This window comes from Planococcus citri, chromosome 3 (assembly GCF_950023065.1).
Source record: "Planococcus citri chromosome 3, ihPlaCitr1.1, whole genome shotgun sequence".
Classification (NCBI taxonomy): Eukaryota; Metazoa; Arthropoda; class Insecta; order Hemiptera; family Pseudococcidae; genus Planococcus; species Planococcus citri.
The window spans coordinates 57,715,620-57,741,400 of NC_088679.1; the positions used below are offsets into that span (position 1 = coordinate 57,715,620).

A 25,781-nucleotide genomic window follows, 5' to 3' on the forward strand; every position below is an offset into this window, starting at 1 on the left:
AGTCTCTACAACGTTCTTTTCCGGAAATCAGTACTACTCACTTATAGATGACTGGTAAGACTACGAACTGGAAACAGACGAGAGACTCCTGTAATCTAGAAACAAAAATACCAACAGACATTCCTCTCAATGTCGCATTGTTTCGTTGAACTTTTTTCCCACTGTTACATCTACAGTGATCAACTTTTCCATTAGTTGCTCTGTAGGTAGGTACTTTATATCATCATTCAACTTTTGTTTTGATTTCCTACCAGGGTCTAATCTGCCTGCAAGTGGATGGATAAAGTATCAATACTAGTTTATTGCCTTAATTCTGCCGATCTACCTATCACGGAATACAAGTAGATACTAAGATCATTAATTCGACTAAGTTCATTCATTTACATACTATTTATAATGAAAAATATGTATAACGATGTTTGTTAATGATGTTTTGTAAATAGTGTAAATATACATAATAAGTAAATTTGAGTTTTATCTATTATGTACCTATCTTGTAAATTAATGTGTAAAGGGAGTTAGTTGAACTACACCCCTTCTGAGCTATCTAGGTATTGGGCAATTATTCCCTGCCCATGGAATAATTCTAATCTTCACCCCATCGTAGTTCTTATTATCTACATCTATATTTGTAGTCCTTCTCTTTTTCACTAGGTATTATCAAGAGGTAAAAAACAATGTACGAGGGACAATCAAAAAGTAAGTTACACATGGCTGTAGATTTTGAACGGACAATGGACATTTTTTGACCAAACTTGGAGGAAATGTAGTTCAAACATTCGACCAGACCTGACAAAATTTATTTTGCATTTGGGTTTGTTGTTTGTATTTTACAGCGTTAATAGTGAAGTGCTGATAACAAACAATCGTCCAAAAGTGGTTTTTGGTTGAAAAAAAATTTGGTAGTTGCAATGATTATGAATAAAATTCATCAAGAATTACTCAAAACATATCATAGAAATGTTATTTCAAGTTAGGAAGTGATTTGGCGCTGTAAATTGTTCTTGTTATGGTTGCAAAATTTCTGGTGCTGAGTGCCTCCATGGAAGGCCGACGAGAGCCAGAAGTTTTCTTTAAAATTAAAATTAATTACTAGTGTAATTAACAATATGCCTTCAACTATCACACAACAACGGCAACTGATGGCAGTTACATGTCTCGTCTATGGTTACATCACACACGTACTCTCAACGGAAGGCTGTCTTGAAGAACAATTTCAGAATGCTTTACAACATTTCACCACATGAATATCATTTTCACCTATATTTCATCTTCATCTATATCTAATAAACTGTTTTTCACAACATCTCGTTTTATTTTAATTATTATATTGTTTCAATAATATAAATTACAACTTTTGAACTTTCATAAATCACTATCAATAGAATTTAAAATGATAAGAAAATAATCAACAAAACAACAACCCTCCTTTTCCTTCAGAATTCCGCGGATTTTCAAATCTTTCCGCGGACACTAAAGGGCCTTGTTCCGCGGCCAGTATAAACGAGCCTTAAAAGATCAATTTTTTCTCAAATATCATTTTTGGACGATTGCTCATTTTCAGTACTTCACTAATAACGCTGTAAAATACGACCAACGCAACCAAATGCAAAATAAATTTTGTCAGGTCTGGTCAAATGTTTGAAGTACATTTCCTCCAAGTTTGGTCAAAAAATGTCCATCCGTTCAAAATCTACAGCCATGTGTAACTTACTTTTTGATTGCCCCTCGTATTTTGGAATGAGTTAATTTTTTTAACAACACAATTTCAGAATTCAGATGTACCACTTGATTAAATATTTAGATTTTGAAACAAAAGAAAGTAGCTCAATTTCAAAACTAAGTATAATGTAAGTATATAGTAAAAATTGGGGATGAGGTTCAGGTTCAGATGAGACCTGGATGAGTCTAACACAAAATCTAGCATCGATCGTCATATTCGTACTCAGGAAGTTCGGTTCACGTGACAACAATACCATAATATGTTGTAAAAGTAGGTAGGTTCATTTCAAAAATAGTGGAAACTGAGGAAGATGCCGAGGCTCCGGAGGGGCTGGGTGAGAGTAAAATGAAATCCACAAACAGTCTCATTATTCGAATATATAAAATTAATTCTTTAAATATGTATTATAAATTAACGCAAACAAATTCTTCCAAAATAATACCTCCATAAACTTTTTTTTATACCTACATACATTAAAAAAAATTAAGTCTCACTTACGTACGTCCAACTTTATATATCTGCTCGTATTATTAAAAATAAACCTCTTTCTGTATAATTTCGCACCGGTCTTGCTATTAAAATGCTCGAAATAAAAACATACCTCCGTTACAAACAAGTTTTCAGAAGGGGGAAAAAATAATTCCACACATAAGTTTTTTTTTTTTGAAAAGGTAATATCCAGTTATGTTCAGTACAAAACCCACGAGTCCATTTGAAAGTTCAAATATGCTTTTTAAATACCTACCAGTACATGGAAGATGCGGTGGTCGCATTGTCAGAGGGTAGGTAGGTACAGGGGATTATATAAAATGGAAAAATCGTATAATACGAGAGAGATTTTGCTCGAGTGAGATACATCAGAGAAAATGAGGAAAGCAAAGAGGTAAAACTTTCACATTTGGTTAATTCATTATTACAGCATCGGGGTAAAATTTTAAAATTCATGAAACAAATACAACATAGTCGAGTATATATGACAGTATACATTTTGATGAATAAGGTGCCACATATAGTGAAATAATTTATTCTCAACTGTTTACATTATTTATCGCCAAGTTTATTTAGGTTTTGGCGGCTGCGGCGCAAAGTCGTCGAGAATATTAGCGTATAGAGGCATTTGGATTATGTTACGTATACCTTTACCTATCTTACCCACCTATTTGCCATATACCTACATATATAACGGTGCGATATAGGTGCCTACTCGTAGTATAGGCAGAGAGAGAGTGAAGCACACTTTGGTAACATTTGTGAAGTATTAATAGCTCGAAAAACCAAAACTTTAAACTTCGATAAGTTTAATAGTATACACCGAAGGAAAATTTATAATTTCCAGCAATCACCGAACGTACCTACCTATACTATTACAACACAGTAACAGATGTAACAAATTATGCATTCTGTCTAGAAAATTTAATATTACTTTGACGTCGCGAAAGCCGACGACATCGACATCTCATTCAGCCCTTCTTATACTCTGCCATCTTTACAGAGAAGAAGAAAAAAAAAGAAGCACGACGAAAAATAAAAAGTAAAAGAAAAAATCACTCAAACGTTGACACGACAAAAGCGAGCCGTACAAAGGTATTTGTCGTATTTTCTCAAGTTGCGCATTTTTCAGTATTCGCGGAAGCGGAAAAATTTGCAGACGAATCATTTGAAATTTTCATATTTTCTCGCCGCCGTCGTTTTACAATTTTATGCATATTTTTATGCCTTTTTTCCCCCAGCATCCGTAATAACGCAGCTAATATTTGTAACGTTGCCGACGACGAAGAGATCGACAAAAGCTCTTTTTTTTATTACTCTTCAGGCTCGAGCTATAGGCGTTTCGCGTTTTGCTTTTGCGACGTCAAATCGACAATTAACTAATCACATCGAATTGCATTTCGAGCTCGTGTACTGTGTGTTGTGTTGGTTCGAAGTGCATAGAAAATTAACGCATTCGTTGCAATCGTCGTTCTCACCCTTCTCTCTCTGCCATCCTTCATCGTCGACGAGCTTTTTCCTAAAACGCATCCATCGCTGTACTAGTAATTTATAATCTTCGACCTAGTTCCCGCCAAAGACTGATGTATAATTTATTTACTCGCAAAGTCTCGTAATTTATGCCGGATCTTTCTGAATTAATCGCTTATGCCTCGCTGAATTACCGCCTTCGTCATCGCCCCCGCTACCTTATATTATATAGTCTACCATCAGATACCCAACTCGCACAAGCAAGCAAACGAACAGATGCAGACGTATTTGCAATTCTAACTAGGTCTAAAGGCATTTTCATGAAAGTAATTTTTCGCCTCGTATCGCCACCACCGCAACAAAAAAATACAACGTAGGCCTTTACTATGTATATTTGCTGTCGCGAGTCGACAGAGAGGATTTTCTACTCAACGACCATCCCTTTATAATTCATCTAGATTTTTCTGCTCCACCCCACCTCTCCAGCCGCACAAAATTATTTTGATATAAAATAGGGTACATATTATGAGTGAAAGATGACAAACCACGAATAATAATACATTATTATAAAGTACACTTACCATAATGTATCGCATTTATGTGTCAGTGCAACGTAACGTACTCCTAGCTCGTAAAACATTCTTAGGACTCCTAACGAGTCTCCCAAAGAGTGGCCACCTTCGATGCCTATTAAACTGGCTATATGTCCTCTCTTATGAGCAGCTTTAATGCCTGAAAAAAGTACATTGAATTACAGTTCATTTTACAGAAATTCGAGCTCAGTGGGACTACGCCTGGTTTTCGTGTTAGAATCAAATTTAAATTCGAATGCCCGAAAAAATTTGCGTATTTTTTGATTTTCACGCGAGTCTAAGAAAATGATGCCACCATTCCCCAGGTTGAAAAAATTTTTAATAGTCCAATTCAAAAATTATTTACTTCCGACTGCCGTAAGCAATTTTGGTCCCTTTGTACGAGAGAACTCGAAGTGATTGATATACCTAGGCCATGTAGAAAAAATTCTGGCTCTGGGAAAAATAAGGAGAGCCAATTCAATTTTTGGGCATTATTTTGTCATTTTAATTTATTATTAGTATTTTTACTATTAAGGGAAGAAGCAAAACGGAATAGAAAAAATACCACAAAATACACCAACAGTAAAAATTTCAATAGCTTAAATTTATTTTTCGATTTTTGGCGAATTTTCAAAAATTTAATGGTTTACTTCTCATGAATAAAATTGACCGAATTGGCATACAAGGCTGGAATTTGGTTCATACTCTATTTTCCACCGTGATGGTTTCAAACCCTCTTAGAGTTTCAGTGGATTTTCGGATTCTAGGTGACACTGAAATTCAGCGTCAATAAACTCGTATTCTCAAACTAATCTTGATGGTGTGGATAGAAAAGATGAGAATTCTTTTTTTGTTAATATTCCTCCAACTGAATAACTGACCGACGTTTTAGCTCAGGAAGAAATTAATTCTGCCATGAAAGAAAAACCTTTTTTTTTTTACTTGCTTATAGGCTTGTTTCCTTTTTTTTTCATAATTTGAAATTTAAAAAAAGAATTCATTCATTTTTTAAAGTTTTAAAATGAAAAAATTAAAAAGTATTCTTTTTATGCTCCTCGAAATATGTACAAATTTTCAAGAGCTTTTGCCCTCACTTGGGCCTGTTCTCTTAATTTTTCAAAATTAAGATCCTACAAAATTTTTTTTTCAAATTCTAAAATTTTACCAGCCAAAACTTACATTTCTTGCGTAAGAAAACATTGTTTTTAGTTTTCTCAAAATACAAATTTTCAAAAGTTTTTGCTCTTGCAGGGTGTCCACTCATTTTCTGGAAATAATTTTCCCTGACTTTTCCAGGTTTTTCAAATCAATTTTTCCATTTTCCAGACCATTTTTTCAATTTTCTATGCTTACCCCACTTTTTAATCAAAGAAGTGTTTTTTTTTTTGGATCAATTTTTCCCAATTAATACAATAACTCATGTGACTTATGAAAATTTTTCTTTTCTTTTTTGGATTTTCGGAGGCCTGAAAATGTGAAATTTGTTTATTTTAAAATGAGAAACAAATTGGCCCGACCGAAGCGAGGGCGAGAAGTTTTGAAAATTTTCATTTCGAGATACCTAAAAACGAGGCTTTTTTAATGCAAATAGTTTATTTTTTGGTTTCTTAAATTTTAATATTGGAATGATTGATGTTTTTTTGAAAGAAGTTATATTTGAAAAAGAAAAGAGAACAGGCTCGAGCGAAGCGAGGGTGGAAGCTTCTAAAAATTTGCATTTTGATAGGCATAAAAACGAGGTTTTTTCATTTGAGAACAAGTAGTTTTTGTGGGGCTTTCAAAATTTTAGAATTTGAATGATGTTTTTTTCGAAGGAAGTTGGTGATTTTGACAACAAAAAAAACAGAACAGGCCAAAGCGAGGGCGAAAGCTCTAGTAAATTTGCATCTCGAGATGCATAAACATCAAAGAAAAAAATCTTTAATAAAAAATGGAGCGAAATCAGATTATCTGACTTCATTTTTGGTTCAAATTGATAAGGAGTGAGTGACCGAAAATGAATACGCGTATTTGCGGCAACCTGGTTATGCAATTTTATCAACACCTTTGGAATGGCACGGTTTGCGTGGAATGGAGATTTGAAGGCAAAATAGCACCGAAGGGTTATATTGCCCGAGTACGATTTTTAAACAAATATTGACTTTTTTTAGGTTGATTTGTAAAGTAATATTTTCGAAAAGGGCAAGGAACGCTCCTCCCAAGTATGTACATGTGAAATTCATGGTATAAGTAACATTAAATAGGTATTATGTTTTCAAAGGTACTAAATACACGAATATGATTTTATTTTTTCAGATTCGACGTTAATACATATCATACCTCTCTTTCTTCACTCTGAATAAACAGAAAATAAATTTTTGCCAACAGTGGAGTGAATCATTACTAAGGAGCTAAAAATTTTCAAATCGCTCGTATTTGGGTAAATTTGTGTTTCGAAAAACATTTTCTTTTCAAGTAGGTACTTCGCATAATTATGCTGAAAAGTGGAAAGATATCCTTTCTGAAGGTAAGAAAATATTTTGGAACGCAGTAAAACTATGTTTTTGGCGGTTATTGCCAATTTCAAAAAATCTAGAGAAATAGCCAACAAGTTACCAATTTTTTCAGTTTTTTGAGATCGACAATAATTACTAAAAAATTGGTACCATTGCGTTCCAAAATATTTCCCAGGTTTCAGAAATTATATCTTTCGATATTTTGGCTCAATTAATGCGAAATATAGGAAAAGAAACAAATTTCCAAAACACGAATTCACCCAAAAATAAGGGATTTCTAAATTTTTAACCACTCAAAAATCAGGGCCATTTTTTCAAGACAGGATTTTATCGAAAATGCCTCCTCTTTGAGGAATCCTATCCGCCCTCCAGGGGCATCTCCAAAGCTTAAATTTTTTTGAGTGACTTTTCAAACTAAAATAAATTAAAGTCTCTAGTAAATTTGGTCGAAATCCCCCTAAAACCTAGGTACGGTTATCGCCGGAGATGTATAGGTATTAACAGTATAGTAACCCATTTCATATATTTTCATATTTAAAGTAAGTAATATTTAAAACTTTTTTTACCTGCGGCAGAAGTCACAAATTCCAGATCATCTTTGTACATGCTGACGAATCTCTTGATGACATCTATTTGCTCTAATGTTAATGGCACAGCGTTTTTGTATTGTGTTTCGCAAGGCACATAAGCCGACCAAAACTGCACAACGACCAACGTTATACGAATTAATTTCAAATTAAAGCAATACATATAAAATAAATTTACTTTTTCAGTTTATTTCATCGTACATTATATAGCTTTTTATGGTATTTTTATGATAATATCGAACTTCGTCGACGTATAGCGTATCTCTGTACTCACATAGTGACACAATGACACATATACAAGTACACATAGTATACTATACGTACATTATGGCGAAACAATTATATTACTGTAATGGTAACAAAAAGAGGAAGAAATGAGAGGAGAATACACACGAAGCTAACTGAGTGATCTATTTTTTATCCTTTTTTAATAGCATGAAGAAAAATTGCGACAATTTGAACATCTATTCAATTATATTTATTATGTAACATTTCCTAGCGTTGAAATGATGATAGTTTCTTCTGAAAGATGGATCCGTTTGCAAATTGTGCTCCAATAAAGATTATTTCGAGATGTAATTTGGGCAGTTTTTATGCAATTTTTGAAAATCTGGAGTAAATACAGTATAGCTTAAGTGGAGCCTCCATAATGGCTTGAAATCTTCTCCAATCAACATCAGTAGGTACGTTACAATTAGGACATCAAGTTAATCTTAGCTTTTCAATTCCATTCTGTCAAATTTTAAGGAAATTTCAACTAATTGTAAGTAGATACGTATCAAAAATCTGCTAGAGACTTCAGAACAGCTTGAATTGGGTCGAACCCATAACGAATCGAATTCAGGGTGTCTAACAAAAATTCAAAAAAAAAAGCAGCACGTCAACAGGACCTTTAGCAGGACTTTTTCAAACATTTAGGATGAGGGGGGGGTAAAGGAGGTAAAATATATTATTCAAATTTTTCGCTTTTTCAATGTCTTCAAAAACATCTCAAGATTTTTCCCAAACAAGCGGATGCCAAAAATATAATTTTATAATTTCAATTTTTGATTTTTTTTCACCTTCAAAGTTTTTGCTAATGTAATGAACATTTTTTAGTGAATCATTCACGAACGAATTGATCAGTTGCTGTTGAATCATTCGCAAACGAAATAAATAATTTCTCAGTGAATCATTCGCGAACGAATTGAATAATTTTTTATTGAATCATTCACAAACGATCGAATTGATTAATTGTTGGTGAATTATTCGCGAACGAATTGAATAATTTTTTTTGAATCATTCACGAATTGATCAATTGTTGGTGAATTATTCGCGAACGAAATGAATAATTTTTTAGTGAATCATTCGCGAACGAATTGAATAATTTTTGATGAATCATTCGCGAACACACAGATTTGTATAAGTGACTCGTTCGCGAACGAATCGATTCATTTACCTAATTTTTGGTGAACCATTCACGAACGAATTGAATAATTTTTAGTGAATCATTCACGAACGAATTGATTCATAAATTAAAGAACCGATCAATTCTTTGGCGAATGATTCCCTAAAAATGAATCTATTTGTTCGAAACTATTCGTTCATAAATGAACCCCTTAAATTACTTTTTGAAAAATTTTCTGTCTGTTGAGATACCTCCTTCGGAAGAATAAAATTGCGTTTTACGAGCGTTTCTACCTGCTGTACAAAAAAAAAGCAAAACTAAATCCTGGAAAATTTAAAACTGAAGACTGAAAAAAAAATCAAACCAAACACTACTTATGTAGAACAATGGAATCACGATAGTTACACCTGATCATGTCCAGGTAAGAAAGATAAGATGAAAAGTTATAATTCGGCCAATTTACTTCTCACAACAACTGTTGAGTTTCCATTTTGAAAATTAGTTTGTTGAACAGATGTTTATACAGAGCCCTGAAAAGTTGAGCTCTCATCTTGAAAATTCATTTTTCAGCCTTTCCAATTTGAATAACTTATAGGTATTAAAATTTTCAAAGTTCCAGGAACAAATTCTCTCCAAAGTTGACCAGTTCTGAGGTTGTTAGTTGTTACCTACTTGAAAAATCACGAATACGGGAGAATTTCGAGCCCCCCTCTCACCCTCATACTCTAAGGGATTGAAAGTAAATAAAAATAAAGTCTATATTATGTATTAAGTACCAAACTAGACCATCGAAAGAAATTCGTAAAAATAATTCATGCGAAATAAAAAAATCCTACTCGATTTTCGATTCAAGCTGATCATACTGGACCTCATTTTTACTCAAAAAATACATAATTTGCGCGGATTTTCCAAAAATCTACACACCGTAAAGTTAATTTTGGGAAGACTTTTTTTTTCAGAGATTCGCAGCACTTTTATAGCATTTCCTTTGCAATATGTACCTACTCAAAATACGAGCGTTTCTACGCTAAGAAAACCCAGACGATGAAAACAAGTCAACTGTTGATTACCATTTAATCTTCTTAGACACGAGACGGTACGAAGCTGCAGAAACACAGCGACAGCAGCACCAATACGTTTAAAAAAAAATCGTTCAGTTAAACACGCTCAGTCAGATTAACGCCTTTGATATGGCGATCAACAAATGAAAATTTAATCTTCTCAGAGTACGACAAAGATACTTAGAGGAAAACCGGGGCAGACAACATTCACTTGTTGAAAAACCAAAATACGACTGTACCTTTGGGAATGACAAAATGGCCGCAACCACAAAAGAATTGCCCAGTATTACAACAACATCCTCGTAGATTTAGAAAATGCATCCGTCGAATTAATCTAAAATTATAAAAAATACATAATTGCCACAGAGTGCATACCTGTGCTCCGATCATGCCCAGTTTCATTCTTCTTATATCCGTATGCGACCACTTACTCTTGGACCATGGCTCCGTAAGTCTAAGATCAGTCGATAAGTTCACTTTGACTAACTGATTATGAACAAATTTCTTGATATTCCAAGGTAAATCGTTATGCCTGAAAATATACACCCTGTAATTAATAGTCTATCTTTTACAATATCTAAACGGTATACATAAATCACCCTCCATCCACTCATCATTTTAATCGAGCGTTCTACTCACTCTATCAAACTCGACCATCAACCTCACCAGTTGAATTCATCGACTTGAAAAAAAAGACTCCTCTCTTCCTCACACAAGCTTCCACCTTGGGCTAAATTTTCCATTAAACGGGAATGGAAAGTCCATCGGTGCTTTTCAAAGGACGACGACGACGCTTACGAAACTCAACTAAGTGCCTTCGTTAGAGGAAAAAAAAAACGACGAAGAGAAAGGCAAAAAAGAAAATCGTGCGGAGAATCGTACGCGAGAAAATACACCAGGCGAAAGCTGCACGTCAACGATGGCCTATGTAAGAGTGAACAAAAAGCTTCCGCTTTGTCCTTTTCATTTCATCACCGAACAATCTCGCGCTCGCCCGTCAACCTCCTCACGGTCACTTGACGACGAAACACAATAGTTTCGTTTAAGTGGGTTATTTTTCTTTGTTAAAGAAATTATACACTTCCCGCCCTAATATCTACTGGAATCGCTTTCTCTTTTAATTATCATCTATTTGGAGAGCCATATTTCCTGCTCGTGCTCGACAACCTCCTCCCCAACGTCCGCATCTACCCGTTTCGCGACAATAATCGCAAGATGCGAAGTATCATATTGTTTAAGTACACCGAGGAAAAAAATAATCGGCGATGGTGCTTTAAAAAAAAAACAGTGTAAACGAGAGGAAAAATACCGACCAATTAGAAAACGTCAGTTATGCCCAGCTGATTTTCGTACTTGTTATCAGTCATCTGACGAGCTGGATTTTTGCACTATTGTGTCATGCAGGCTCGTTATTATTGACTTTCGAGCATTGCAAATGGAAAAATTCATTAGTAAGTAATTTATTTTTTTTCAACAAGTGGATAGAATAGTCCAATATTTTGAGAAAAAACAACCAATTAGGTATTTAGATTTGACAAAGGTGTCATGTCAATTTGATACATGAGCAATCCCTTCAAGCTTCCTGAGATGCCAAGTTTTTCCCATTTGAGGTAGTCAACATCACAAAATTTTCAATCACTAGAAAAAACGAAGCCAATATTTTGAGAACTCTCGAATTTGACAAAAATAAACTCGGAGCTTTTTCAATGATGTAAAATTGATATGTGAGGAATGAAAATATCAAAAGATCACCTACACATATAAATCAAAACAACTTTTTTTTTTTTAAAATTTGGAACATTTGAAAAATCTCAGAATTTCAACGACACTGAACCCTCGTTGGAGCTATAGAGGGTTGAACATTGACCAGAAATTAAATTTTATAAATGTACCTATCGTAAGTAGTAAACAAACCATCTCATCAGCTATTTGCTGGTTGCAAGATAGTTTTTGCATCTGCTCTCACCATATTGGTATAGCCAAGTTCGCTTTTAAATATCAATTTGAAGCTGATTTCTCATTTCTTGATATTTTTTATAATTAATAAAGCAGAAGGGACCCACTACTTTTATTAAAATGAAGTCGAATAAATTTCTCGTGAATTAGAACATTCAGCTAAGCAACTTCCTTAGACATTTAGCATCGATCTAAAAATTTCATTTTTTTGATTTTCCAGCTCCACTTTTTGTTCATAAGAAGATTTCTGATTTTTATAACATTGAACTAGGGGGCTCCCTGGGCTGCTCCGCAGCCCCAACCCCGGCTCGCGCCCTCGCTTCGCTCGGGCTGCTCGCCTTCCCTCCTCCCCTCCGAAAAAGCTTAAAATTGTTGATGAATTGGCAACAATTTTCTCCAATGATGTAAAAAATCTTTCATCTCAAGGTTTCCATTTTTTGTTTTCAGTTTTCGATTCAATTTTAGTTTTTCTTTGTTTAGACGTCGTTCAATTTTCTTTGTTTAAATTCACTTTCATCATCATTTTTTCTTGTTTTTATTTTTTATTTTCATTTTTTCCTCTTCAGTTTTATTTTTGCATTTTTTCTTGTTGTCAGTTTAAAACTTAGCTCCAGAGTTGTCTGTGAAGTGTGAAGAGAGACATTTTAGTCTTTACAGAGAGGGTATCTTTGAAAAAATTTCTGTTTTCTCGCTCTAGCCCTACCTTATTTGTTTTAGGAAAAATAGTAGGTTTGCAATTCCAAAAGATAGTATTTGAGATTCTGCTTAGACTTAGACCATTATTGCTATTTAGAAGGCCCCTTTTTCTCGACAAAAATTGCAAAAAAGCATAACATTTTTCGCCACAAATTTCCAAAAAGATTAGATTTCTGCAAATATATATGTACAGGGTGTATCAGAGAAACCGGACAGATTTCAAATTTCAATTACTTTTTTTGAAAAAGAGCTAGACTCAAAATTTTTTCACTGAAATAATCTTCATTTCGGCCTATTTTAAAATGCAGATTGCTCGTTTGAATGAAAATTATCTTTTAAAAGTGATGGAATTTTAATGCGCACCCTTATTTTTGGTAAATTTTTGTGAATCTTTTTTTCAAATTATCAAACATTTTTTGCAACATACTCGCCGGAATCGCATAAATTTCGGCTCTAATATTCGTCTGTAACTCTGCCAAGGTGTATGAAAGGTTGTTGCACACACGCGCTTTCAAGTAACCCCTAAAAAAATATATCACGGACAGAGAAGTCCGAGGAACAGGGTTACCAAGCAAAACCCCGTTGCAGAGAAATGATGCGCGCGCCGAATGTATTCGAAGCAGGTTCAAGGTTTCGACAGTTGTAAGGCACGTCGCGCCGTCCTACTGGAACCATGTTGAACTGCAGTGACGTCTACACTTCAATTCGGGCATGTAACACCTTCCTATACGCGTCATCAATCAACTGCGCTGTTAAAAAAATAAGGCCTGATATGCCAAAGTGCGATTCTCATCCAAACAGTGACCTTGGCAGAGTGAAGCGGCTTCTTATGAATTATTTCTGGATTTGTATCACTCCAATATGTATTATTTTGTATATTTACTTGTCACCATTCGAGTAAAAGTGCACTTCATCCGTCATCAAAAGTTCGTTCAATGAAATTTCATTGTTGTCAACTTTGATGTGTCGAAAATAAGGGTGAGCATTTAAATTCCATCATCTTTAAGAAATAATTTTTATTCAAACGAACAATTTGCATTTCAAAATAGGCCGAAATGAAGATTATTTCAGTGAAAAAATTTTGAGTCTAGCTCTTTTTCAAAAAAAGTAATTGAAATTTGAAATCTGTCCGGTTTCTCTGATACACCCTGTAATAAAAAGTTTTTGCTTTTTACCATATTCTGTGGAAAATCTCGCTTCCTAAATTTTTTTTGTTACCTCAAAATGCCAAAAATAAATGAAGAGTGATATTCCAAAACTCGCTTTGTCCATTTTCACAACTTTTCAGGAGAGAGGAAAAACAGTTTCCCTTTAAACAGGTAAATTGTCTTTTTAGGCGAGTTTAGCACTTTATTTGGGTGGATTTATGATGTAGGAGTGTAGGTATACATTTCATCCACTAAATACTGCTGAAAAAAATTTCAATAAAAATGGACAAAGCGCGTTTTGGAACATTATCTTTTTTTTAATTTTCAGTGAATTTGCTATTTAGGTGAGTTCAACACCTCATTTTGGTAGGTTGATGATGTAGGAAAGTGAGTTAATACCTTCATCTACCAGGTACCACTGAAAACCCAACTTTGATAAAAATGGACAAAGCAAGTTTTGGAATATCACTCTTCAAATGCTGAAAAGTGTTACTTTTTTTTTACTAAAAATTGTTTAAAACTCGTTTCTTTTTTTTTGGCCATTGAATTATTATAAAGTGAGAATTGTCGTTTTTTTGCAAAAAAATTCCCAAAAAGGTTTTATTTTTTACACCAAATGATTTATTCACAATGCAAACTTGGGGTATTTTTTGATTTTGAGATAATGGTTGCATAGCTGGCAGAAGTGTTGGTGTAAGCGGGCGCTTTCATCAAGCTAGCAAAAAATTTCCAAGATGTTAAATGAGATACCCTATAGCAGCTTAGCAGCTTTTTCAAACTTGTAAAACAGAGTCAGTGAAGTCACCTAACAAATTGATGAAAAAATGATGAATTTTGTTGTAAATAAAATCGTTTTTTTTTTTCTTTATTACTCTCATCAAATTTATCTACCAATGGGGAGGGGGTCCATCTTCTGTTTCCAGATGCGTTCATGCGTGTTTTAGCAATTTTTTTAATACCAATTCTTATAAAGTTGATTTGATTTGATTTGATTTGATAAATGGACACAGCCTACCTTGTGAAAATTAAATTATTTCTCATATTTTAAAACCAACCTATGCAATATACATTAAAAAACATGTGATTTTGACATTTTAAATTTAAAATTATGCTTAAAAGTAATGTATTTTTTCCCTGAAAAATTGCCTCTCAAAATTTGAGTGAAGTTTTTCAATAATAAAAATTTTCCGATGTTATTTAATGAGAACAAAATGAATCATTTCATTTAAAGAATTTTTGGGTGACTTTTTTGGTCAAAAAATTCTTCAAATGAAATGAATATGAAAAATCTCCCTGCCTTTATTTGCTCTCATTAAATAACATCAGAAAATTTTTATTATTGGGAAATTTTAAGCTCAAATTTTGAGAGACAACTTTTCAGGCAATTTTTGCCAAAATTACACAATTTTATAATCCCCTCTTCTTTAAGAATTTTTCTCGTCCTGTTTTTTTCTTAGGTTCGAATACCTACTTGGATGCAAGTTGTGCAATTGATTTTTGTTTTTGTGTTTTTGCCCTAACACCGGCTCGCGCTTCTCCCCCCAAACATGTTGAAAATATTTCCCCTGAAAGTTCAAAATTGTTAATGAACTGGCAACAATTTTCTGCAATGTTAAAACTCCTTCATCTCAAGATTTCCATTTTTAGTTTTCAGTTCTATTTTTGCATTTTTTCCTGTTTCCAGTTTTGATCAAATTTTAGTTTTTCTTTGTTTAGATGTTTGTCGTTCAAATTCACTTCCATTATCATCATTTTTTCTTGTTTTCATTTTTTATTTTCAATTTTTTGTCTTCAGGTTTATTTTTGCATTTTTTTTTGTAGTCAGTTTTTCATTCAATTTTAGTTTTTTTTTTCTTTTGAAATCTTTCAATTTTCTTTGCCAATTGTTTTCAATTTTATAATCATAATTTCTTCTTGTTTTTATTCATCAATTTTTGACATCTATTCTTTTTCATTCCTTTTTTATATATTTCTTTTTTTATTGGATTCATCATCAATTCCTATAATTTTTCTGTTATCATTTTTCATTGTTTAATTTTTTGTTCATTTTTTCATTTATTCGTCATGAATTCATTTTTATCGTTTTCGTTTTTGCATTTTCTTTTCTTACAATTGTTTCCTGGTTTTGGTTTCGATTTGATCTGATTTCTTTTGTTTTCATTCAGTTTTTATCAAGATTGATGCAGTTTCAATTTAGATTTTTTTTAATTCATTAGTCTTTTCTTTTCTTTTATTGCTTATGCATTTATTTTTCATCACTTTTCTTTCTTTGTTTCATGACTTTTACCTCACTTTTTATTTTCGTGTTCAAACGCGCCCTATATTTTTCTCCAATATTCTTTCTGGCCCTTTTCTGGTTCACTTACTTTCTTAATTTATTCATATTTCATATAGGTACCTATACATACTCTCATTCTCAATCACTATCTTTCTCCTAAGATGTTTAAATTTATTCAGATTTCCTCACTTTTTCAAAAATAATTATAAATTTTTGTGAGTATAATTAAAAGGATAAATAGTTGGCTGCGAAGTATAAGCTGGATGTTTTGTTTACTATTTGATGATAAGGAAAATGCCTAGCAAATGAGCAATATTCGGCCGCGAAATGAAAGCTTTAAGTTACAATTGTCCAAAATTGTGCATTTTTAATTTTTTGGGCTAAAACTAAAAAATTTTGAATTCTCAATGTTTGATGACATATCTACACGTCATGAGGGACATTTTAAAAAAAAATTAGCGAAATTGGTCCAGTGGGAGAGGCTCGCCGACTGGAACAACATTTTTCAAGATTCTTTTAATATATATAGATTTCAAAAAATGATTAATTGTACAGTTTAAAAATTGCTTGGCAATGCTTTTGAATCCCCCCTCCCCTGAAATAAAAATCAAATCACCATTGACGAAAACAACAGCAGGTAACTAAATTGAATTTGGCGCTAAAATATTATTGCTTCGCATTGTACTCGTAAAAATACTACTCGCTGATCGGTCATGTGATGACAATAATAAAAAAGTAATTACAATAGACTCTAAGAACGACCCCCCCCTTCCATTTGTTTTCAAAAAACGCATAGTTTATTCATAATCCATCATTTCTGGACACAACAAACATTACAGATAGTGTTATCATTTCAATCATTTCTTCTCAAACACAATTTGAACCTACTTGACTTTTTTCCCCCCAATAAGCACTTGGTCCACTATCCAAGGAGTGACGAAGTTATGTGTTCAGGCGGGGGGGGGGGGGAGGAGGAGACTGAAATTCTCATAACTTTTCTTGCTAGAGTTTTCCAACTTTTTACTCCAGACTTCATCCCACCCCCTACGATTTTTCCAACTACATATAATTGGCCAAATGTGGTTCGAGCCATCTTCATTTAAAAAGGGAAGTTGAAAACAAAGATTTCGAATAAAAAAATCATTTGAAGTTTTTCATAGATTGGATTATGTTTTTGGAATTTCTTGAGTTGGTTTTTCATTCTAGGAAAATGTTTGAGAAGTTTTGCAATAGAATTTAAATCTGCCCGAGCGACAATTCCAGAGAAACGCATTTTTTATGGCAGAAGTCAACTTTTCGATCCTCTCAATTTGGTCAGAGGAGAGGAAATTGATCAAGTCTGAGCGAAGCGAAGGCGAAAGATTTTGATAAAAATTTATAATTTCAGAAGTAAAAACCAATGGTTTTTGCTAATTTTTAGATTTTTTCAACTCACGCAACTTCTTCTCAACTTTTCCCAAATTTCTCAACTTGGCCAATTTTACCGAAAATGCCCGGGGAGGGAGGGGGTGGGACCCTACAAGTTAGAATAGTTGTAGGTTGAAAAATGTAGGGTCACGGGTGGTTAGTTGTCAAAAAAAAAAGTTTTTTGAAGTTTCTGAAGCCATTTATGAATATTTCTTTGCGGTTTTGGGCTCATTTGAAAGCTTGATTCTTTGCGCATGTTTTCTTTTTTTAAAATTGAATTTTGGTTCATGTGATGAATAGATAATAGTGGATTTAGTGAGGTACTTTTTTGTGACAACTAACAACCACCCCTGTTGTAAGTTGTCAAACACGCATTCACTATTGATAAAAAAAACTTACAATACAATTTTCGAAAATTTTCTAAAAAGAAAACATATGAGAAAGACTAAACTTGCAGATAAGACCAAAAACTTGAAAAAATATGCATAAACGACTTCAAAATCTTCAAAAAACTTTTTTGTTTGACTGGTCATTCTTTGAATTTTTTCATGCGTAGGTAAATCGATCAATTCAACTTTTTTGTTCGTTTTATAGAATGAAAAACAGAAAAAAATTATTTAATAATGCAATAGATAATTTTCTGAAAATATTTTTCTACTTTGATGCATATATTGGTAAACTGTCTCATTGACAACTAACAATATTCTCTTTTTTGACAACTAGCAACTTCTCGTTTTTACACTTCGTACCAAAAAATTTTATTCATTTTCGAAATTTTTTGTAATTGAACATTTGATTACTGAATTCGTGATAAAATTTCCTTTGAATTGATGCATAATTTATTTACCTTTGACAAATCTTTAATATTTAAAAACGAAAAGTTCCAATTTAACATGTGTAACTTCGCACCTGTAAAATCACTTTTTTCAAAACTGTATCCCCAAATAAAAAGCTATGTTGCCAATTTTGTATGTTGGAACATTAGTAGGTATAGCATGAAGTTATTATGAAGGTTTCGTTTGGATAGCGTTCCTGTATCTTTTTAAAAACGCAATTTGACAACTAACAATTATGGACAACTAACCACCCGTGACCCTAAGATATTCGATTTAGGAGATGGCGGCAATTCATCAGAATTCTCCCCATTTTTCAGTCAAAATTTCCAGAAAATTATTACTTTTTCACTACTAAGTAAGTACACACTCCGTCAACCTCAAAGGAGGAGTGTAAGAGAGAGCTCCCCTCTTCCCCCAGGTGAAAACTTGAGTGAGTTGGAAAAAATTGAGAAGAAATTGTGTAAGCTGAGAAAATCGAAGAATTACCAAAAACCATGGATTTTTACTTCTTGCATTATTCAAAAGCTGTCGCCCTCGCTTTGCTTGCGCCAGATCATTTTCCTCTTCCTTCTCTAACCAAAGATGGGGAGTAAAAAAATTAACTTCTCATATCAAAAATAATTTTGTTTTACTTGAAATTTTTCTAATTTCTACCAACATAACTTATTAGGTTCTTTCTAAAAATAATAAAAATTATGTGCATTTTTTGAAGCTATTGTTCTCGTCTTACTTGGGCCTTATTCACATTTTTTAAAAATATTATAATGTAGGTAATATCCTGAAAACAATTGTTAAAATTTAAAAATGTTGAAGGCATAAAAACCAACTTTTTGCATCATTTATTTTGCTTTTCGAATTATCAATTTTTTTTAAGTATTCCATTACACAATTTTTCAAAAATTATCAAAAATGAAAAATCAACTTCAGAAATTTATAAAACATAATCAAATAAATAGAGTTCAAACTGGCGCAAAAAATTGCAAAACTTCTTTCAAAAATACCAAAAATCACAAAATTTTGACGTTGAAATTTCGTATACCAAAAATGATTTTTTTGCACCTCACAGATTATAAATTTTCTAAAGCATTCGCTCTCGCTTCGTTCGGGAAAAGAAATGTACTGTGCACACGAAAAAAGGTGCAAATTATCCTTGCAACAGAACAATTCAAATTTTTGGCAACTATAAAGACACATTTTTAAACAATTTTGAATGATTCGAACTTTTCAATTCGAACCCCCCCCCCTCTCTCATTCAAAACTTGTTCAAACTACATCTGGCTCATGCTAAAAAAATCCTGGCGAGCGAATCTGGGGTAAAAACTTGGTAAAATCTGGCGTGAAAAGTTGGGAAAACTTCAGTCTCACCCCCTCCACCCTCACATCACTTGCCTACGACAGTCAACCCAGTGGCGTAGCCAGGATTTTCTCAAGGAGTGGGCAAAACCAGATTTTTAGGCATGAAAAATCGAAATGAGGGGTAATTTTCTGGAAATCATCTATTGTAATGTGTGGTGATTTCATGAAAATGAAGGCAAAATTACTGCTCGAGCGAGGCGAGAGCGAAAATTTTCGGAAAAAATGGGTCCAAGCAACGAAAAAACGTCCATTTTTGCATGTTTTCTTTCAAATGTTTGCACTCAAGGGGGGCAGGGCCCCCTTCGCCCCCTGGCTACGCCACTGAATCAACCGCTTCTCAAATTGAAAATGATCATTCTATTCGCTGATTTCAAAAGGGTTTTTGCTTTTTAGGTTTTTTTTTTTTTTTTTTTTTTTGTAAAGATTGAAGCCAAAAGCAAGAAATTTACAACAGGGATGGAAAGCTGAAAGATGAAACTTTTGGCTTTAGCTTTTAGCTTGTGAAAAATTTATAAAAGTTTAGTTTTAGCTTTTGGTTTTCAAAAGTTAAAAAGCACTCTAACGGCTAGCTTTTAGCTTCCAAAAATCCTTTGGCTTTTAGCTTTTCAATTTTTTTAAAAATGAGGTAAGTCGAAAAAAAATGGAAATTCACAACGGAAAAAAAACTGAAAAAGCAGAAAAGTAAAAAGTGAAAATCGAAAAATAACTCAAGCATAACCTGAACCAGATGAGAATACGTATTGATGAAAAAATACCATTAAAACAAATAATAAAATAATAAAAACATAATAATATTATTAATCTAATTCCAAATTAATAAAATCTCTTTTCTGGCAATGATAAACACTAATCAACGATTGGTCTATCCAAAATACTGTTCAAGTGTTCACTGATTGGCTAATGGCTACAAATTGAAAAAAACTTATGATTAAAATCAATTGCAATAAGTGAACGAATCAGAATCAAAACTCCACCACCAAAAAGTCATCTTCATCGTAACACTTCGCGATACCACAAAATGATGCAATGCAGAGTCGAGAAAGAAAAGACTAATACGCATACGGGAACATTTTGCTCTTTTTTCGTTCGTGCTTTTCTCTCCATGCAGACACCCCCAGCCCCAAAACGTCTCTCACTACTTAAAAACAATTGACGTTTAATTGCCTCGTAAAATTTACACGCGTTTCAACATTGTAGACGTTTTCGTACCCCTACAACCCGCAACCCTTCTTAGGTTCCAGCTTACTGCAATATTACGCTCGTTTCAACCAATCAACGCGATACACAAGTGCACTGCAGAGCTGTATAACCTCGTTTTCAGCGAGTATAGGATACTCGGTCTCGTCGCGTTATTATTACACACGCTGTTTTAACGTTAGCCCAAGAACTGCACCGCAGTTTAATTCACTAGCGGTTTGAAGAAAAATTCTCCCAGCACGTAAGTCTCTCTGGCTGAGCTTTTAACACGTTGTCATAATTCATCGTGGTGTGTATTTTTCGGTCTTCGGTTCATACCCAAAGAGACTCGAAATTATCAAACTATACGTACAAATATTGTAGTATATAGTTCGAATATACGCCATCTTAATTAACATTTATGTGGCGAATTTACATCCTACCTACCTGGTGGAGCTAGTTATCAAATAGGTAGCTACGAAACATGAACTTTTACAACGCACGTAACACATTTTCAACTTTTACACCGAAATTATCCCTAAAGGCCGAGTTTAAAGTACAATTAAGTATCTGTATTGTCTGCAGTAATTTTTGGAGTAATTAATCTCTCGATATATTTAGAGTATTTCCGAGTAAGTAATGTAAATAATACCTGGGTGAAAACAATGTGCATTATCTTCACATGTAAAATTCTGTAAATGAACTTGTTCTGATATCAGCATAAATGTAAACTGTTTTTTTTTCTTCAAAATTTATACATGGGATGACAAAATAATTTTGTCTACAGCAGGAAAAGACTTACTTATTAAAAATTAACAGAGAGAGACTTGCATTAAAAGAATCTATCACAACACAAGAAACCAGCAAGAGACTATCCCCTCTATCCCATATCGAGATGTCATCGATCTTTTATTAGCTGAATTTATCCAAATGAAAGATTATTGAGGATTTGAGACATCATTACGTTCACGCTTCATGTTTGCTGGCTAAAATGGAGTAGAAAATTACCCTTTTTTCCAATTTTTTTTTCTTGTTTGTTCTTTGTAGAAAAATACACGTTCAAGCAAAAGCAATATGTCGCAGATATAAATCTGATCCTAGTTGGAAAAACATTGATCCTGACATGGATTCCAGCTTCGCTTCGTTTAGTGCTAATTCAGTAGGGTCTGACAATAATTTGGGAATAACTATTGATCATAATAATATGACATCATCTAGCAGGCTGAATAATTTGATAAAGATTCCAGAGTCCCGTTAGGAGGTAACAACGCTACAGGAATCCGAAATCACATTATTTGACCAATATACATGAGTAAATTAAAATTTGTAAGTAACTTTTCTTATTTATAATTTTCTGTGCTTTTAGTAATTATTAATGAGAAAACTTTGGTTGAACGACACATGACAGCAAACTGTGAATTTATATCAAGTGGAGAGCAGGGGGTATACATAACATATTTTGTGTTTTCATCATTTGATGTTATTTGATAATATCATGTCAGAAAATGTATACAAAATATCATTAGTCAATGAAGTAGGAAAAACATAATTATTGTCATTATCTATACAAAATTATTAGGAATGAAAATTCAAACAAATTTCCTCTCTTCTGCAGTGAAATTTTCTTTCTCACAATGTATCAAATAAGGTGGTTTGTCTTTGACTCTTTTTTTTTGGAAAATTGAAAGAGGAATTTGAAAAAAAATTGGGGGAAGTCCTCAAAAAGACTGTGGGAAAAGTTTTGGGTCTCGCGATTTTTACCATCATTTTTCTACTTGGGGTTTTCAATTTTAAAATTTACATTTAAAAATCAAAATGATATAATTATATCACTAAAATGTAGGAAAACCGTTCTTGAACTTTTTTCACCTTTTCAACAATTTTGCATAACTTACTCTTAGAAACATGATCCGAACTTGTGCAAAACAGCCTAATAAAGTGGAAAAATAACAATGACAGCTTTATTATTTTAAAGTGAATATAATATGTGAGGGCGCATACGGAAAGGGACAATTCGACCAAAAAAAAAAAAAAAAAAAGTTCTCTGAAATTGTTGTAGGAACTCTGTAAAGGGTTCCTACAACAATTTCAGAGAACTTTTTTTTTTTTTTTTTTTTTTGGTCATAAGGACCCTTTCCGTATGCGCCCTCACATATGATGACTATTATCACTAATATTTTTTTTTCTTTGATTATCAATGTACATTTTTTTAAAATTTGAAACCCCGGTAGAAAAGTGATCATACAAGTTGAAGACCGAAAAATCTTCCAACCGTCTTTTGAGTTCTCAAACATTTTTTTTCGGATCCCATCTTCGACCCCCCCCCCCTTCACAAAATAATCTGTTGGAAAATTGTTTGGTGACTTCAATTTTATCAGGTCAAAGCAACAAACAAAACTATTACTCAAATCAGTCAATGAGGTGATTCAGGATACAGAGGTTGGATTTTCAGCCTTTCAAATTGGAGGCGGACACCTCAAGAGGTTCCCTTGTAAGCCCTTTTCAACTTATATATAGGCATCGCGGCAGGCTTATGAGCCAAATTTTCAAAATTTCAAAATTTTGAAAATCATTTTCAATTTCTGTTCTAATTAACTAATCGAAATTCTAATTGCACAGTCATTGAAATATATAATTTATCTGTATCAAGAAACAGAATAAAAAATTTTTGGAGAAAATTTTTTCAAAAAAATTTTAAAATTTTTTGAACTAAATTGAATTTTGTGAAAATTGCTTGGTTGTCAAAAAGTCTGAACCACATCAAAATTTTTGGTATCAACAGTATTCCCATAGAGCAATAAAATGCAGAAAAATCATTAGTCAAATTTATCATCGTGCATACCCAATTTCAACAGGGCTTTGGGTATGCCGACCAGTACTTCCTATTCTATAGGCCTCATGTTAGTACTACATCTAGCGAACATCTCTGAGAAACATTTGGTGCGCGCAGCTAACTTTGACAAAACTAGTTTGAAACAGGTGGCTCACTTGTTATGTAACTTTAGCCTTTACAAAGTGAGCCAGGCTGGTAAACCTACTGGTTCACTTCTTATGCAAGATTAACCCATACATGGGTTCATAAGTGTGCTGTCGTGAACATATATAAAAAATCATCATAGTCAGCAGAATTAAATCATTTTTCAAATTTTAAATGAAATTTTCCGAAAAAAATAACAAAATTGACTTTTTTTTCCTTACAGCTGAATATGTACCATCATATGTGGAGCTTCCCCAGTATGTGGTTGAAGTACTTAAGGCTGCAGTGGTGGAGAGAGAGGCCAAAAAATCAGAAGAAACTCAAGCGGATCAAGCGGATGCAACTGAGCAACCTGCCCAGGCCACCCCCATTAGCCGCTCCTGCTACACCAAAAAAGTAAAGAAATAAGGGGAAAAACCGGAACCGGCAATCGATTCGTTATCATTACAGATAATAATGGACACTGGACCAACTTATCAGAGAAAAATCAGAAAATGAAATACTAGCAGTAATGACAGTTATAGGATTGCTGTATATTGCCAGAGTCAAAAATCATTACTTATAACAATATGTGAGAATATTTTATTGTATATGTTCATTAACTGCGCATTCTATTTCCAGGAGTGTTTGTATTCATGTATTTTAATAGCCCCTATAAGCAGTATGAAGAGGGAGCCGAATATCAATTGAGGATAGCCGCGTCCATGTTCCATGTCAAATACAAAATAAATTACAGGAAAATTGTTGACGGTAGAAGAAAAGGAAAACAAAACGGAATTATTATCTTGACAAGTATTTCAGTAGGTATAGGTATATTGTTCCATTGTTCTTCAGTACTACATATATTAGTATTTTAATAAGTATCTTTTTCTTACAGGTACTTATGAAGAAGAATATCATAATATATCAGAAATTTTTGAAGTAATGTTTTTACGAAGGGTACCACGCGCTTTTTGTATACTATCAAAGATAGAACAGGCGAACTGAATTTGATGCAATGGATATAGAGGTTCTCTAGATTCCCATGTTGACGAAACAAATTGCTTTGAAGGGAGTAATAGGGTAGGTATCCTGCTAAATTGACCGAATCACAAAAAAGTTGAGCTTTCAAAGAGAAATCATGTTGGAAAATGAATGTTTTGAAAAAGGTCAAATCCTTCTTTTCCAACAAAACAAATAAATACAATTGGACATTTTTTTCAAAAATAAATAATATTGGCCAAAAGCACTGTTTAAAAATATTTTTTTTTAAATAATAAGAAAAAAAATTGTAATAAAGGTAGTAAAAAAAAAGGTCGTCTGGCAGTTCACAAGTTGGGCAAAAATAACAACTTGGTGAAAGAAATGTCTTTGACTGAAACATTAAAAAAAGAAAAACCTAGGCCGCCAATGTTGAGAGAGGATTTTTTATCAAAAATTCTGTCACAGGGACCTTCGACCCGCAAGGACCAACTGCATCCAATATGGGGCTGATTCGCCAGTGTTCACCTTCTGACATTTTTAAATATTGTTTAAAGTATAGACTATATTTAAATAATATTTTTTTGAAAATTTAGTCTTTTTTTTTAAATTTGAAAATCAAATAAATATTTTTTATAATAATTATTTTAAAATGTTTTTTCAACTATAAGATACTTGATTGTAAATTTTTTTATTGCAGCTCCGCCATGTGCATTATAAAAAATTCAAATCTTTTCTCATGCACGTGATGTCTCTATGAGACAACTTGGAAACGGCGATCAGTACCGCATTTTCCATTTTGAAAAGGAGGATGATGGAATTTGACAATTTGTTGTAGGTGTTTCGTAATTGAAAGGCGTAGTAATCCTTCACTAAAATCACATACCTACTTACACCACATTTTTGCCACACTTGACGCAAGTCTGTCTTACTAATGATAATTTATCAAATTTAGGAGCAGATTTGAACAGTTTCGAGACCAGCACGTCATCGCACGAAGACAGCCCGAATGTGAAATCTGTAAATTATAGTACACCTAAATCAATAGGTATTCAATACTGATGTATAAGACACAAAATTTGGCGAAATTGCGAGCTTTGTCGTGGAGGGTAACTAATAATAAAAACATTTTTGCTTTGAAGCAGTACATGTAGCATACAATTTTTTTTCATTTTGGAAAAAAATAAGTATTTGATCACTTAAT

The 25,781-nt window shown here is 33.2% G+C and overlaps 1 protein-coding gene across 5 annotated transcripts in view; it reads right to left on the reverse strand.

Annotated features, from left to right (window-relative positions):
* LOC135841343 (dipeptidase 1-like) overlaps positions 1–25,781 on the reverse strand; it is a 705,386-nt gene that overhangs the window by 75,113 nt on the left and 604,492 nt on the right. For all 5 annotated transcript variants that reach the window (XM_065358264.1, XM_065358262.1, XM_065358263.1 and 2 more), the window contains 3 exons: positions 10,163–10,319; positions 7,319–7,451; positions 4,264–4,414 (listed from right to left, as the gene is read on the reverse strand). In XM_065358264.1, the coding sequence (XP_065214336.1) occupies positions 4,264–4,414; positions 7,319–7,451; positions 10,163–10,319 (441 nt within the window). The remainder of the gene's footprint in view (positions 1–4,263; positions 4,415–7,318; positions 7,452–10,162; positions 10,320–25,781) is intronic.